Below are 16,356 nucleotides of genomic sequence, written 5' to 3' on the forward strand. Positions count from 1 at the left end.
AAATGTTGTCAAAGACAAGTGCCAGCTTGCGTCAGCCTAGACTTTGTTAGCCGATCCTTCCTCTTCCTTCCTTTCAGCAGCCCTGGCTTACTTTGAATTTCCAATCTTCTTGCCAAGAACTAGGTTATAGGCAGGCATCATCATGCCCAACCAAGATGTCTGAATTCTTATATTAGTCATAATTAATCCCTTGAAATTTTCAAGTTTGTTATGTTATTACTTCTTACTCAGTCTTCAATGCAGATGCACACACAGCACCCAACTGTGCTATATATAAATACTCCCAATTTTCTCTCAAATGCGTCACATTCTCTTTTATTTCAAATAAATGTCCTATTTGTAGAATACATAATAAAAGTCCACGGTATATTTGATTTATAAACACAAGACATAATATATAAAATATACTATATAGAAATATTTAAGATATAGAATATATTAATATAAATATTTAAAATATATTAAAACACACACACACACACACACACATATATTTTTTGAAGAAGACAGAATTTCTCTGTGTAGCCCTGGCTGTCCTGGAACTCATTTTGAAGTCCTCAAATTCAGAGAGATCTACTTTCTCTGCTTCCCCAGTGACATTAATATTTTAATGCAAGAAGCACATGTCTATGTCAAGACCCAAGACATGATCTATTCTGACTAAAACAATCCATCTCTGCTTGTCATTGAGTCAACAAGCCCTGCTCCAGACTCCAAGGGTCCCTATGAGCTTCATTCCCACAGATGGTAAAGTCTGTGGACCAATTTAGTAGATGAGATGTGAGTGGCTGAAGGGAAAATGCTCTAAGTTCACTTGAGACTTTGGGGGTGGTAGTGGTCATCAAGGCATAGGGCAGAAGCTCAAAGGCCACAGGCCGATATGATCAAGCCAACGCTAGTGCACCTGCACTTCTCTGAGCCTGACAGGGAAGGTGGCTATGTATCCAAAGTGAAAGACAATAGGCCCACCCTTCATCTTTTGTGAGAAAAGTTTTATGTAGCTCACTTGGCATAGAACTCACTCACTATGTAGCCGTGGAACATTTGAACTTCTAGCCATTCTGCCTCTACCTCCCATCTCCACACTAGACCTGGCCAGCAAATCATGTCTCTAGAAAAAGCTACACAGTGACCCTGAAGAGCCAGAGCATGTTACACATTACTAATGGAACAATGGAGCAGGGAAAAGGAAGCCTGGCCGGTCAGGACCAAGCCTGCATGCTGGAATGGGGCAATGCTCTGAAGCAGGCTAAGCTGTCTATCGGGGCATTTTAACTATTCTCTGCTTCCAACAGCTCCATCAAACAAACATTTTGACCAGGATCTGACAGCTGTCAACTCTGCCTTTTCATTTAGCATCTCCTTTTCCCTCCAAGCACATTACTCAAGCTATGCGATGCTCTATCCCAAGGCACTAAAGATACCATTTGTTTCATCATTTTTGAGACAGGGACACACTATGCAGTTCAAGCTGGTCTGGAACTAGCTATGTAGCCCAGAATAACCTCAAACCGAGCCTCTTCCTGCCTCCCTAGTGAAACGATTACAGACGCATGCCCCCATGTCTGGCCTACCAGAATCTGTCTGAGGGCAGTTTATTGATGGGATTATTAAAAAACAAAATTTCCTAAACTACAGTGCCATGGGCAGGCCAAAAAGCCAATAGGGCATACTTAAACAAGTTTTAAAAAGTTGTCTATAAACTTGGAGAGAAGATGATACTAAATTATGGTTCAGATAGCAAAATGCCATGAATTGAGACTCTCTTAATATTGTTTACTAATGTCTTCATACAATAAGCCGCAACATTATCATCCCCTGTATCGTAATATGTGTAAATTTCAAATATTTTTACTTTCAAATGAACTAATGAATGCCTCAGGTGTGTAGTCACTTAAGGATGGATGGCAAAAATAAAGACAGACCCAACACTCAACTCACCTTCTGGGTGGCTTCTTTTTTCTTTTTATCTTCTTTCTTCCTTTTCTTGTCTTCCATTAACTGTTCTTCCCTTTCTTGCTCCTTCTCTCTGTAAAAAGAAGTGACACACCAGAAAGGTTACACATGCATATTCACAGCCCACTGCTGCAGAAGATCACAGTATTAATACCTTACTTACACCAAAACGACACATAAAACCCAGGACCCTTAGGTGCTCCCCCTTCGGGGTTTACCGTCCATATAAAAAAGTGAATACACAGGCTTGGTTTCAAAGATGCCTGAAAGCGTTTCTATTATACCTGGACACTCTCACAGGATTAGTGCACTTTTACTTAGTAATAGGTTTGTCTTGAATTGTAATATATAGTTGACTTCTAGTAATATTTAAAACAAAACATACAGATATGTTAATTCAGTTATGGCATAGATATTTTTATCAGAATTTAGGTGTCTGCCTGTGATCTCTTTGGAATGGTGAACATGTAAATTTCGGTTCTATATTTTTCACATAAACTTACTAACACCACATACTGCACATATTTACTATGTGTGTGTGTGTGCACGAACATGTGTGTAGTCAAAGGTAGACCTTGGGTTTCTTCCTCCAGCACTATACCTTTTTCTTTTGTTAAATTTCACTTTATTTGGGGGTATGGGTGTTTTGTTTGTACTATATGTGTACCTGGTACCTGAAGAGGCCAGAAGAGGGCACTGAATCTCTAGAACTGGAATTATAGGTGCCTATGAGCCACTTTGTGAGTGCCAGGAATTTACTTGGGTCTTCTGAAGAGTTAACAAGTGCCCTTGACCACTGAGCCATTCTGCCACCTGGTTGTTGTATTTCAGGCTGAACCTAGAGCTCTCTGTTTCTAGTAGACTGGGTGGCTGGCATCTACCTGTCTCTCATCCCTAACCCTATGCCCTAGAGCTGGAATTACAGTTGTGGACCACAGCCTGGACTTAACAACCACCCCCCATCCCCCACACCCCACCCCCACTCCCGGAAGAGCTGGGATCTAGCTCAGCTCCTCATGCTTGCACAGCAAGCACTTTACGCCCCAGCCCCAACACAGGTGTTTTTAAGGAAGGTAGTACTAAGAGTCGTAGATATCTGTTGGGTGGGTTTACAATTGCACTTTTCTCTTACAAATACAAATTCGGTCAGTTGATCTACTCTACAAATTAGCATTAATAACAATACACACTAACAGACCTTCAGTTGAGCAATTGTGCTAAATCTTAAGATACACAAATTATATTACAAATTCAAAGTTCATTCTATGTATCTACCATGAAACAAGGCAAGCATACCAAGAGCATAACCTCAAATAGAGGGTTCCCACTAGTAAATAAGCCCCAGATAGCTTATTGAACCCTAGTGGGGAGAGTAGTCCCCCACTAGGAATCTGGTTCCTAGTTCCCCACAGCAGGGAACAGACACAGCCTATGGCAATTAGGATTTTAGGCATGACACATTAACTTAGCACTTCACAGACATCATCTAAATTTGTCCAAGAGACTAAAGAAACACCTAAAGAGCATAACAGGTCTGCAAATGGCAAAACTCACAAAAACGGTTCCAGAGGGACACAACTGTAGGGAAGAAGGCAAGTCTAGTCAGATACACTCAGACTACACAAAAGAAACAAGGGAAGAGCTAAACTGTATACTCATGAATAGGCAATCAATGCTTTGCTTTCAAAAACAAGAATTCTCTATTCCAGAAGTGTTAGCAGGCAATCTCAGCATGTAGGGTGCCTTTGGGGAAGTGGAATGAGGAGGATTATTGAGTAATAAGCTATCATTGGCTACGTAGTGAAACTCTATAAAAAACAAACAAACAACAACAAAAACAAAACCCCAACAACCAAAAATCAAACCAACCTCGGACTAGACAAAAAACAAAACCCCAACAAACTCAACCCAAGCTGCATTTTTTAAAACTTATTTTCCTGTTACGCTGCGACTGAATTTATAGACACAAAAATCAGATTTTCTCCTCCACCCCTGGGCATAAATATACAAAAGTTTTATGTGGAAAATCAAGCCCCAATTCTAGCTTCCATATGAAAACACATCCAACAGCAAGCTTGTCTCCAACTCCAGTAGGTCCAGCAATGCATTCCCTGACAAGCATAGTGTGCACTAGCTAGAGAGTTTGCAACAGAACACTATGGCCAGGGCTGGAGAGAGGGATTAGGGGTTAAGAGTGCTAGATGGTGGCCAGGGAGATGGCTCAGAGGTTAAGAGCACTGACTGCTCTTCCAGGGATCCTGGGTTCAATTCCCAGCAACCACATGGTGGCTCACAACCATCTGTAATGAGATCTGATGCCCTCTTCTGGTGTGTCTGAAGACAGCTACAGTGTACTCATATAAATATAATAATAAATATATCTTTAAACAAAACAAACAAACAAACAAACACAAAACCCCAAAGAGTGCTAGCCACTTAGTGCAGAAGTCCTGAGGTTCGATTCCTGGCACTCACATGGGCAGCTCAACCAATGTCCTTTTCTTGCCTTTGTGAGTGCCTGGTGCTCATACAATGCACAGACATAGATGTAGGCAAGACATCTATACACATAAAATTATAATAATTTTTATATAAAAAAGTGGGGCAGACAAGTGCTGGCCACCTAAAGGGCTGGCCACAGTCCCCATTACACATGGCTTTGGGCGCTGTGCTTTCTCTTCTCAAGCAAAAGCAGGTCCTTGTTATCACCACTCAACTCCCACATTTTACCGTGAAACTGGTTACAGAAAAGGAGCAGCCAAGTCTGAACATCTCCTGCTTAAATATTTGGTACTCTGATAAAAACAGGTTGTTATTTTTCTCCTAAGTCTAAAATTTCCAAAATTAAATGTCCCATTTTAAAAAAGTTTGTTTTAAATGAGATACATTATCAGAAAACAACTAATCTTTTTCAAATTATTTTCCTATGAACAGTTAATTCAGGGAAAGAGAATGAAATTCATGCTTTCTAGAAGGACATTTATTTCCAAAGCAAATATTTTTCAAAGCTTTCTAGGAGACAAGTTTTGCTTTCTTCCTAATTTTTTCCCCTTTCCTTTCCTTTTCAATAGCATCTTGGTACAGTCAATTTAAGTCTTCTCTTACTCTTCGATCTCTTAGGGAAATTTCAATTTACCTTGCCTACCACGGACTTGCTTGAACCAAACAGTATGGAACTCACATCTCTTAGCTAGGTGAAACAGAAACATCACTTGGGGAGTTCTAAAACATCCCCTGTACTGACTCCGAACCCAAGCAGAGGCAAGAGGACATCCACTCTAGTGGTAATGGGAAGCGCTTGCATACAGAAGGGTGTAGTAGGACAACAGCAGCCAGGTTTCTCAAGCTTCTAGAAACAAAACAAAAATGGAAAGGGGAAACAAACAAACATGGGGAGTTGGGTACCAAGAAGTACTCATTGTTTTAAATAAAATACAAACATATACACATAACTATTTGATGATCTAGCTACTTATTCCTGCCCACTCCATATCTGTAACTTTGAATCTACAAAACAAGGAATTCTCAAATAGTAATGAGCCAAAGACCTGCAGCTTTTAAATACTATTCTTTACTAAAAGAACCAGAGTTATTTGAGGGTGGGGAACCAAAATGCTTATTCAGGGGCTAGGGCTAGGAAAGTTTAATTTGAAAACAGACTGCTTGCCATAAAGCAGGAAGCCCTTAAAAAGGATAGTCTGAAGGGAATCCAACTATCTAGGACAATATAAGATCATGGTAATGCTAGTAGAGGTTATAAACCATCATATAAATTAGTTAAACACAAAGGACAAAAGATTTTAAGAAATGTATAAATTATGAGAGGGGAATGGAGAATTCAAAGAGCTTAAAAACGCCTACCTACAAAATGCTTTTCAATTTTAAAAGAGAGAAGAGTATAGGAGGCTGGCAGATACAACCTGGACCAAGTATTCTAATTTAACATCATAGCAATGTGTTGGGGAGCTGTCAGACTACTGCACCTTGAAAACTAAGAGGAAAACTACAAAACAAATGGCTTGAAAGCTTCACAGGTTTCAAGGCATAAAAGTCAAGGAAAGTTTGAAAATCTACTGTGACTAGAGGGAAACTATGGAGATAGGACCAACGGTTATCAACCAGGTAGTCCTTCTGCCAAAAGCTCCAACATTTACTTTCCATTTTGTTTTGGTTTACTTTGAGGCAGTGGCTCACTGAAGCAGCCAAGGCTTCCCGGATGCACAATATATAGACCTGCCTCAAATTCTCAAGGCAATTCTCCTGCCTAAGCCTCCAGAGAATAGCAATTACAGGTATGAGCCACTGTGCAGGACTAGATCTTTACTTCTTTCTGGTGGTTATACTGCAGGAATACAGGAGAATGTACTGTTTGCCAGAAAACAAAAGAGCTGCACACGAGTCTGGGTGCCAGGTCGCCGGCTTATTCTCTAACAACTGGGTAAACCATACAGATCTGAACTCTAATTTGAGACTGTTTCCCCAAACAACACACACAAGCTATCACCCAGGCAGTATTCCAGCTCAGTGAGACAGCAGCCACTAGGGATTATTTACTCCCTGCCTCCTCCATTCCCAAGTATTCTATCATACAGGTAAGCTTGAAAAGTGCACATACAAATGCATTCATTAAAATTTACACTTTAAACCTTTAACCAAACCATAGGGTTGGAGAGATGGCTTAGCAGTCAAGAGCACTGTCTGCTCTTCCAGAAGAAGAGGGTTCAATTCTTAGCACCCCTATGGAAGCTCACAACTTCAGTTCAAGGGATCTGACACTTCCACAGACATAAATGCAAGTAAAACACCAATGTACATAAAAAATAAAAACTTTAATACACACACACACACAGCCAAACAAACAAAAGCAAATATGAATGCCAGGTGAGAAAATAGGTCCCACTTAACCATCGACAGTTTCTAAATATGAAGGACAGGTGGATTTGTTTTTCTTGTACTTACCTTTCCCTTTCCAAACTGCTACTGTATCAACTCAGCACATAGGTAAGTAAGAGTTCCTACTACTTGCCAGGTAATATCTCCCGTTGGATCCAGTTTGCAAATGTGTATGGAATTGAGGGCCCCTTAAATCCTTCATAGCCCCCCAGGGACTCCGGGCTAAAACTGGGGCTGCCAGCCCAGCACACATCATCTGTTCACGCCAATGTTCTGTGTACATCTTTCATGTGGGTTTGGGCATGAAAGAAGGGGCATTGTCTGGGAGCTGGGTTTAAGACCGGGAACCAGCAACTTGCCTCTGTAGGGGGCAAACCTTTGTCATTTCTGATTTCATTTGTTAGTACTAGAAGAACTGAAGTATATGTTTCCCCAAACATATACAGAGGTAAACAGAAGACACAAGACACATCAAGGGCATTACAATCTAGACTAAACCTAGAGTGATAAAAAGTGAAATACTCCCACTGGCCCTTTCTGTCACAACGAGGATGAACTCCAAGGGCAAATGAATGCTAAGCTCAGACTCCTGCCATTGCAGCCCAAACTACAAAAGCCCCTAAAGGGAAGCCCAGCACTCCTTCCTGGAGATGAAATCTCTTACTGTCTGTTTCTAAGTTTCACCTGTCAAACAGTCAACTGACCAGTAGCTGAGGCAGAAAATAGAAGGTGGAAGTTCTGGTAGGAAGCAAGACTTTGCTGGGAACACAGAAAAGGGCAGGAGCATGGGAGCTAAGCAGAGGTAAGCACACATGGCTGAATTTAAGAGTAGAATAAATGGAATATTAAATTATGATACCAGGGAGTAGGCAAAGCCTATGTATGGCTTAGGCATTTGTAAATATATTTGAGTTTCAGAGTCATTATCCTGGGAGCCTAGATAGAGCTGGGAGGAAAAGGCTGGTTTTTGCAGTTATGGGTGAAACTTTTAAGAAAGGCAGTTGTAAAATGTCTCAGTATGTTAAAGGCACAAAACTGCCAAATGTGACAAGCTGAGCTTGATCCCTTGGTACATGTGGTCAAAGTACAGACCCCACACCTGCAAACTGTTCTCTAACCTCCACATCTGTGCACACAAACACACAAAATAAAATGTATTATTGATTTAAAAAATACAAACAAGGCTGGGTCGTAATGGCTCATACCTTGAATCCCAGCACTTGAGAAACAGAGGCAGGCAGATCTCTGTGAGCTCGGCCAGCCTGGTCTACAGATCAAGTTCCAGGACAGCCAGAACTATACTAAGAGACCCTGTCTCAAAAAATGAACAAAGAAAAAATAAAACCGAAACAAACACAAAGGCGATGCTTGATGGGCCAGGGTAATAGCTAAGTCATCAGAGTGCTTTCTGGGCAAGTGTGAGGGCCTGAGTGTGCTGACTCACACTTGGAATTCACAGGTGTGCTTCTGGGCTGGCTGGAGGTAGCCTAGCCTAATTGGAAAGCTCAAGGTTTCTTTCCTAAAACCAAACTGGATGGCTCCTAAGAAATGATTCTTGAGGCTCACTTCTGGCTTCTAGATACTAGCACACTAGCATACTCATGTACAGCTGTGTGTGCAACACACACACACACACACACACACACACACACACACACACACACACACAGTACTTGAATAAAAACACCCAATAGTGCCTGAGCTGTGGCCCAGAAAGAATCCTCTCTGCATTACAAGTTCACAACACTGAAGCGCAATGGAGGTGACATTCTTGAAATTAAGCAGAAGAAAGCTAAGAACAACTGATCTGGACTCCAATTCCCCAGTGCCAGCACTGAGTGTGCCAGTTCAACCTCCACTTCCAAGTCATCCATTCTGCAAACCCACCACCACCACCACAAAACAAATCCAAAAACGATCACATTCTAGCTTTCATGACTATTTGCTTCAATAAAATCTTGCTTACCAACTGAAATTCCAAAGAAATTTGCACTCTTTTGTACACAGCACAACCATTGTCCTGCCTCTTGTGTAGCTCCACAAGTATTAAGGCAGACATTTTGCCACCATCATTAGCCTCAGAGCCCATAAAAATGGCCTTATGTAGCATTTCTGATCTTGCCAGAGATGTAGCTTAGGGATGTCTCTGCGTTTTTATACAACCCTCCCTTCCTATCAGGAGGCCTGGAAATGGATCTTGTTCTTTAATAAATTCTAGGTGTCTAACATGAGCCAGGCATGTTTCCAAGCATGGGGAAAAGGCAGAAACAAAGCCAAGCTTCAGCTTGCAGAAGGCACAGGGAATAAGCAGGGCATACAACAAAATATGTGCCTATAATATATGCTTTAGGTGGCAACAGGGCAAGGTGAACTGATGGAGAATAGCAGAAGGTACTGCCTTACCTGGCATGGATGGGAAAGGCCTCTGATAAGGTAGCCTAGGAATAGAGATCACTGAGGCAAGGCATTCATTTATTCCTGGGGACAGCAAGAACATTCTACAGGGAATGACAAGTATTAAGGGGCAAGATAAGAGGAATGAGTGCTCAGAATAAAGGTACTTTCAAATCAGACAGCAAACATTTTCCTACACAGGACACAGAATCAGACTCACAAACCCTATGGTATCCTGTCTTAGGTCAGGGCTTCTATTCCTGTACACATCATGACCAAGAAGCAAGCTTGCTGTTCATCACCAAAGGAAGTCAGGACTGGAACTCCAGCAGGTCAGGAAGCAGGAGCTGATGCAGACGCCATGGAGGGATGTCACTTACTGGCTTGCTCCCCATGGCTTGCTCAGCCTGCTTTCTTATAGAGCCCAGGTCTACCAGCCCAGGGATGGCACCACCCACAATGGGCTAGGCCTTCCCTGCCTTGATCACTAGTTGAGAAAATGCCTTACAGCTGGATTTCATGGAGGTATTTCCTCAACTGAGGGTCCTTTCTCTTTCTCTGTGATAATTCCAGCTTGTATCAAGTTGACACAAAACCAGCCAGTACATATCCCTACCTCCAACCAAAAGGCTCCCTTCTCCTGTAGAGATCTCCTATAGCAGGCCTTATCTAGAGCACTGTGCACAGCAGCACAGAAATGGGTATGGAGGTGGTATTAGCCTGACTCTTCTTGTCACTTGCTTCATACAGGTACTGAGAACACCAGAAGGGCTCTATGTAAATACATACTGTTGAAAAGAGTAAACTCAACATGAGGTGGGGGGGGGGGGGGACAGAATATGCGTGTGTGTAACTCAGTGATAGAACACTTGCCTGGCAACAAAAATTGAACAATACTTCCTATCCTTTAGATGGAAGAATCATTTTTTAGTGACGCACCAGTTACTGACCCTTAGCAGTAAGCAAAGAGTCTTCTGAGTGCTGACACTATAGACAAAGAGACAGAGGAAACACAATACCAGGAAATCATGAGAAATACCATGAATAAAGCTGGGTGAAGGGACAGGGAACACGGAACTGCTGCTGCTGAGGTAGTAGCATCTGAATGGAGATCTAATCGGGAAGAATCCTATGGGAGAGCACAGTGGTGTGCTAGCAGTCTAGCTTATTTTGCTGAAGGGAGGCAGAGAGCTACAGTCTCCTAGGATATTCTCACGGTAGGCTTCCTGTGCTTACTGTGTCACACCCCAAAGCCCCAGACCGCCATTTAAAACAAAACACAAACGAAAAAACCCAAACCATTTCTTTTGCCTCATTTCTGTGGTACCCAATTGATGTTGAGGACTATGCAGAGGCCAAGAATTGCACTGCAAAGAAAGCCAGTGCTTCTGGCCTTCCTGGAGCTCTCAACCAGACTTACTTGTTAACCTGTTATGGCTTGCCTCGGCATTGAGGCGCACAGACCTGTCTTTTGTGGTTCAGTTCTCATCTCCTAACACACTCTGGGGTACTCTGAGGAGAGCTTGAAGTGCCTTTGGTGTTTCAAAGCATGAGCAGAAAGTACATACACCAACCACCTAGATATATTGCCAGGGAGGACAAAGCCAATACCAAAGGCTGTGTACTGTATGGTGACACATATGTAACCACACTGTGTTAATCCAGTTAAAGGATCACACGTGAAGGACAGGAAAGGAAGGACTATTAGTATCTTTAACTAGAGTAAAATGATTAACAGCTCAGTTAAGACTAACCAACAAGGCTCAATTAGACAGAAAATTGCTGCATATATTTGGGAGAATTTTCTTGTTCTTAAAGGTCTGGATAACTGGCCATCAGTATCCTCCAAAACTATTCAGACACTTGAGCTAAGTGGCAGCTCTTCTAGTCCCAGAGTTTGCAAACAACTCCATAGACTAGTGGACAGATCTGAACAGATACAGTCATTATGTGCTGTCTCGTGGGTTTTCTGTAACATTTCTGAAAGAATAAGTCGTTGGATGCCATAGGCTGCATGAGGGTGAGGCAGATGAGGCGAGAGAGATGCTCTGTCAATACTGAGATGAATATAGCAGAACTGTGCAAAACTACATACGTGCACATGTTCACAAATACAAACAAAATGAGAGACCTTCGTAAGATACATGGGTTGTATGAATGGCATAATCTTGGCTGTGATGCTGCACTATAGCTTTACAAGCAGTTACCACTGGTTGAAACTGGGCTACAGAGCATATGGAATTCATTTACATTGTTTCTTATAACTGTACATGGATCTACAATTATTCCCACAAAACAAAAATCAAATAAAAAAAAAAAAGAGATTCAAACACAGACTCATCTTTTGGTCTCCCAATTAATACGTTTCCAAGGACCTATACATAAAAAAGAAAAAATTTACTCACTTTATTTCCTGTGTGTTTGCTAGCGGAGATCCAAAGAGGGCATTGGATCTCATAGGATTGGAGTTAGAGGGTTGTGAGCCATCATGTGGGTTTAGGGAATTGACCCCTGGTCTTCTGCGTGAATAAGAAGTGCTCTTAACTATTGAGCTATATCTCTCTAGCCTCAGGACCCAAACTTTAAACTAGTGGTTCTCAACCTTCCTAATGCATCAACTCTTTAATATAGTTTTGTCATGTTGTGGTAAACCCAGCCATAAATTATTTGTTGTTATTTTATAGCTTTAATTTTTACCACTGTTGTGAACTGTAATATAAATTTCTAATATGTAGGATATCTGATGTTCCCCCCACAAAGAGAGAACCACTACTTCAAAACATTTTGAAAATAGCTATTTATGAAAGTTGTATCTGAGAGCCTTAAAAACTAGACACTCGCTTCCAAAAATACTCTAGAATCTACATTTCATCCTATCATGTTCCAAACAGTTTTCTATTAACCAAGTGTTTCTTGTCTTAAACATATCAGATGCCAGGTCATTCAGAATGCTTCCCTACCACACTGCTCACAGTAACTCTTGTAGCTGTTACCATCTGTGATGGTATGTACCTCAGCTCTGCTAACACCAACAACAATTCCAAGTCCCCTTTTGGCTTATTTCCCAGACTTTCTTATGGCCAAAAACAGTCATGTAATGTTGCCACAAAGAGCACATATGTGCAACTTCAATGGGGAACATACAAGGTTAGCATCCTGTCAGAGAGCAGGACAGGAATAATGTGGTCCTGAGGTTTACAGTGTCACAGCAGTTTCCTTACTGTGCAAGAGGAGGAAGACGCTCCCCTGGAGCCTGTCTTACAGCTCATCCAGGACCCAGGAGATAGCACCGCCGTTTAATTATCTCTGTTCATCAAGGGAGTGCATGCCACTCACCATCTACCCACAGAGAACGCTACAACACAGATTTAAACACAATTTTCAAAACACATCTAATACCTGTGATTTGTCAAGTATGTACTTCCTTAAAAGACAAAAGGTAAGCGTTGCAATTTATAAAACAGAAAGAAAATAACTAGGCACAAACCATTACCAATCAAATCCAATTAAGGATTAATGATACCACATGAATATTTGGGAAGAGGAAAAAGTAACAAAAGAAGTGCAGTGAAAAGAGTTAAACGGTACTCCAAGTGTTCATTGAAAGTGGTTTTCATTTCAAATGCATAAGAGAGCCTGCTGGAATACATCCACTTAGGCAGAGGAAATTATATAGTAGGGTACTCCAAATATCTGTGTTGGATTTGTTCTTAACATTTTTTTCTTTTGTTGGATCTGACTGAGGAAATTTAATGGGATGCTAATGTAATTTGTACATGATATTAAATTAGAAGACAAGGCCAGACACTGCTAGGAGATAGAAATAATTTTGAGACTAAGTGATTCACAGGAAGAAAACATAACATTGTAGCCACAAAACTTTAGTAGTGCATTTCTCTTTAATCCAGACAGGTATAAACATTTCTCCTGCCTTCAGCTGTGTCTTGTGACATGACAGGAAATATGCCAGTAATATGCAACATTTAGCTTCTTTTAGAAACTGTGTAAAAAAAATAATAATTTATGTATCAAAACATCACACAGCAGCACTCCACTAGTAATATATTCTGATGATACTTAGCAACTGGACTGTCACATGGTGGGGCTATAAGATGGTATGATCCCTGTGCAAAGCAGCTTGGCGAGCTCTGAAGAGTAAAACATGCCAGCCATTGTACTCCCAGGGAAAAGAATATCAAATTAACATCCATTTCAGCTTTCTCTGGAATTGCTGAAAACTAGAGACTTTCAAATATACGAAGACGTAAATGGATAAATTATGATACAGAATACAGCAGACTTCTCAGCAATAACAGGAATAAAGTACTGATTATACAACACAAATAAACCTCAAAAAATGATGACAAGTATAAGTCCATTTGCCTAAAAATACCAGGAAATACAAATTAATTTATAGTGATAGAAGGTAGGCACATACAGGGGTAACTGAGGTTTGGGAAAAGGCAGAAAAATAAATGGACAAAAGGAGACTTTAGTAGTAAAGAACATATTCGTTGTCTTTTGTATAAACATCAAATTGTACAGTTTAAATATAAAGAGTTTATTATATGTCAATTTTATCTTACATACAAGAAAAATAAAATAGGACTTTAAGAAAAGCTCCTAGATGAGATTCCCAAATGACTTCTTTCATGACGGGGCAGTAACTCCTCTAGTCCTATAAATACAATCTCATCTCATCAAGTGAGCCCCCAGATTCAGTGTGCACACTATTTGCCAAGATCACAAACCTCTAACATGGACTTTCTGCACTAGCTGCAGCATCAGAGGTGATGGGGATAAATTCCCATCTTTCAAGGCAATGACCTCTCCTTTCTCCATCTCTTACCTTCCTACCCCACTGCTTTACCCTCTGGATACTTGACTCCAATTCAATCAGCAATGCCTACATGGAGTGCATTAAAGCTGTTTATTTTTCTTTTTTTCTTTCTCTCTCTCTCTCTCTTTTTTTTTTTTTTTGTGGATCTGATTGCCTTAAAATACTAAGGTTCTTTAAATTCAAAAGACCCCTTATGACAGAAGTAGAGAGAGGTAGGCAGATCTCTATGAGTTCAAGGCCAGCCAGTCACATACCAAGTTCTGGGCTAGTCAGAGAAAGGGAGCTGTGGGTGGTGTGGGGAGGGGCAACAGACATATACACAGAACCTCACTATAGGTTTTAAGGTAAAATTTGGTGAATGAAACTTTGCTAATATTACCTCTGACTTTCACACCCATTCTGTGGTACATACATGCCCACAAACACAGTAATAATAGGCTAATTAGTTTACAAAAGATTAAATAGCTGGGTGTGGTGACTTATGCTTGTAATCTCAGCACTTGGGAAGCTAACAAGGGAAGATGGCCACAAGTTCCAAGCCATTCTGGGCCACAGAGTAAGAGCTTTCTTCAAATAACAGAAACAGTAATAACTTGTTTTTGAAATACATTAAGACTGTCAGCAATTTCATACCAAAATTAAATTAAATTAAAACTCCACTCCATGGTAACTGCAAAGCAATTCAAGCATGGAGTCTGACTAAATTTATGGTATCCAAATGCATCAGTGGCCAAGACCTGAAAAACAGAAGTGCTTTACCAAGGCCACACACACAAAGGCCTCTTCTCTTCAGATGCTGACTGGAAGCTAAGAGCTGAGCATGCCCAAGGGAGGAAGAGGTCTGTAGTCCTAGGGCACCTCTTGCCAACAGTAGAAGGAGCCTTGGCTCTCCTCTACCACTAAGCCATTCCCTCTCCCAAGGGCTACACTTGCATACAGAAGAAATGAGGGCTTAATAATATCATAAGAGACTTTTAAAGCAACATTACAACTTATGGAATCCGTGTGAAGAAAACGAATTTAAACAGAATGCTGCACTTCTGTCTGACTATATGTCCTCCATATAGCCCTGACTAGTGCCGTGTAACAGACACAGAGACAATCAGAAGAGCCCAATTATGTGTGGCCTTTAAAGTAATTTACACAGTCCTCTAGGTTTATGCCTTTAAAAAAAAAATAACAAATATACACATACAATTTATATAATATCATAGTACGTATACACACGTTTTTTTATGCCAGAAGTTGAACAGAAGAAAAAGTGAAGTGTTTTGTGAATGATCTCTTTACCCTTTTACCTTCCCAAAGACAATCTCAGTCACAGCTCATATCCTGTCAATACTGCACCATTCCCAATTAGTTTAAAGTACCTGTTATTCTAATTCTGGAAATGCTACGAGAAAGAGTGCTATTTGTGACACTTCTCTTGGTATTTAAAAAAAATTAGCACAGAAGAGAAGCAGCTCTGAATTCAACTCCACTGGCGACAGTTGTGCCTACTTCTCAATGCTTGTGATTTGTACTCTTATTTTCAGAACAGTACAAATGGAAAACCATGTTCTTGTGCGCCAGTGGTTGTTATGTAAATGTAGAAAACTGAATGATAATTAAATTACTCTGAAGGAAATGTATATTTCTGAAAGATAAGCATGTTTAATAGTAATAAGCAATGAACTACAGAATAAGGCTGACTTGTGAACTCATATAACCCAGATCTTTAACTAAAATTATACACCAATGGGAAAATGACTCAAACTCTAAAATATGAATTATACATAGCCTTTTGTAACAGCTATGGCAGCACTTAATCTATGAGGTCACTTAATCTGTCAGAAGATGCCTAACCCACTACAGAGTCTACAGAGACAGAGTGTTTAGTGGTGTAGTAGTATTTTAGTTAGTATAAAGCACCTAATTTCTGCCTAAGTAAATGTTTAAAACAAATGAGCACACCTTGTAACTGTCCAGTCTCAGTAACAGCTATGTGGAAACTTTTATGTTTTTCTGAGAGCTGCTTTTATGCTACCAAAAAAGGACTTGTCCCTCTTTTGAGAAAAATCTTCCTTCTGTGTACATTAGTTACTTTCTTCTACTATGATAAACACATGACCGAAGTGACTTGGGAGGAAATGACTTTTTTTATCTTACAGTCTGCAGTTCATCACCCAGGAAGTCAGGGCAGGAACTTGAAGCAGGAACCTGAAGGCAGGAGCTACTGAAGAGACCAAGGGGGTGCTGCTTACTGGCTTGTTCAGCCTACTTTCTTATACACT

At 40.6% G+C, this 16,356-nt stretch overlaps 1 protein-coding gene across 3 annotated transcripts in view; it reads right to left on the reverse strand.

Moving 5' to 3' along the window:
* TNRC6B (trinucleotide repeat containing adaptor 6B) overlaps window positions 1-16,356 on the reverse strand; it is a 205,105-nt gene that overhangs the window by 63,364 nt on the left and 125,385 nt on the right. For all 3 annotated transcript variants that reach the window (XM_080939805.1, XM_080939806.1, XM_080939804.1), the window contains one exon: window positions 1,942-2,029. In XM_080939805.1, coding sequence (XP_080795931.1) covers window positions 1,942-2,029 — 88 coding nt within the window. The remainder of the gene's footprint in view (window positions 1-1,941; window positions 2,030-16,356) is intronic.

The sequence above is a fragment of the Micromys minutus genome (genome assembly GCF_963924665.1).
Source record: "Micromys minutus genome assembly, chromosome: 27".
In the NCBI taxonomy this organism is placed as follows: domain Eukaryota; kingdom Metazoa; phylum Chordata; class Mammalia; order Rodentia; family Muridae; genus Micromys; species Micromys minutus.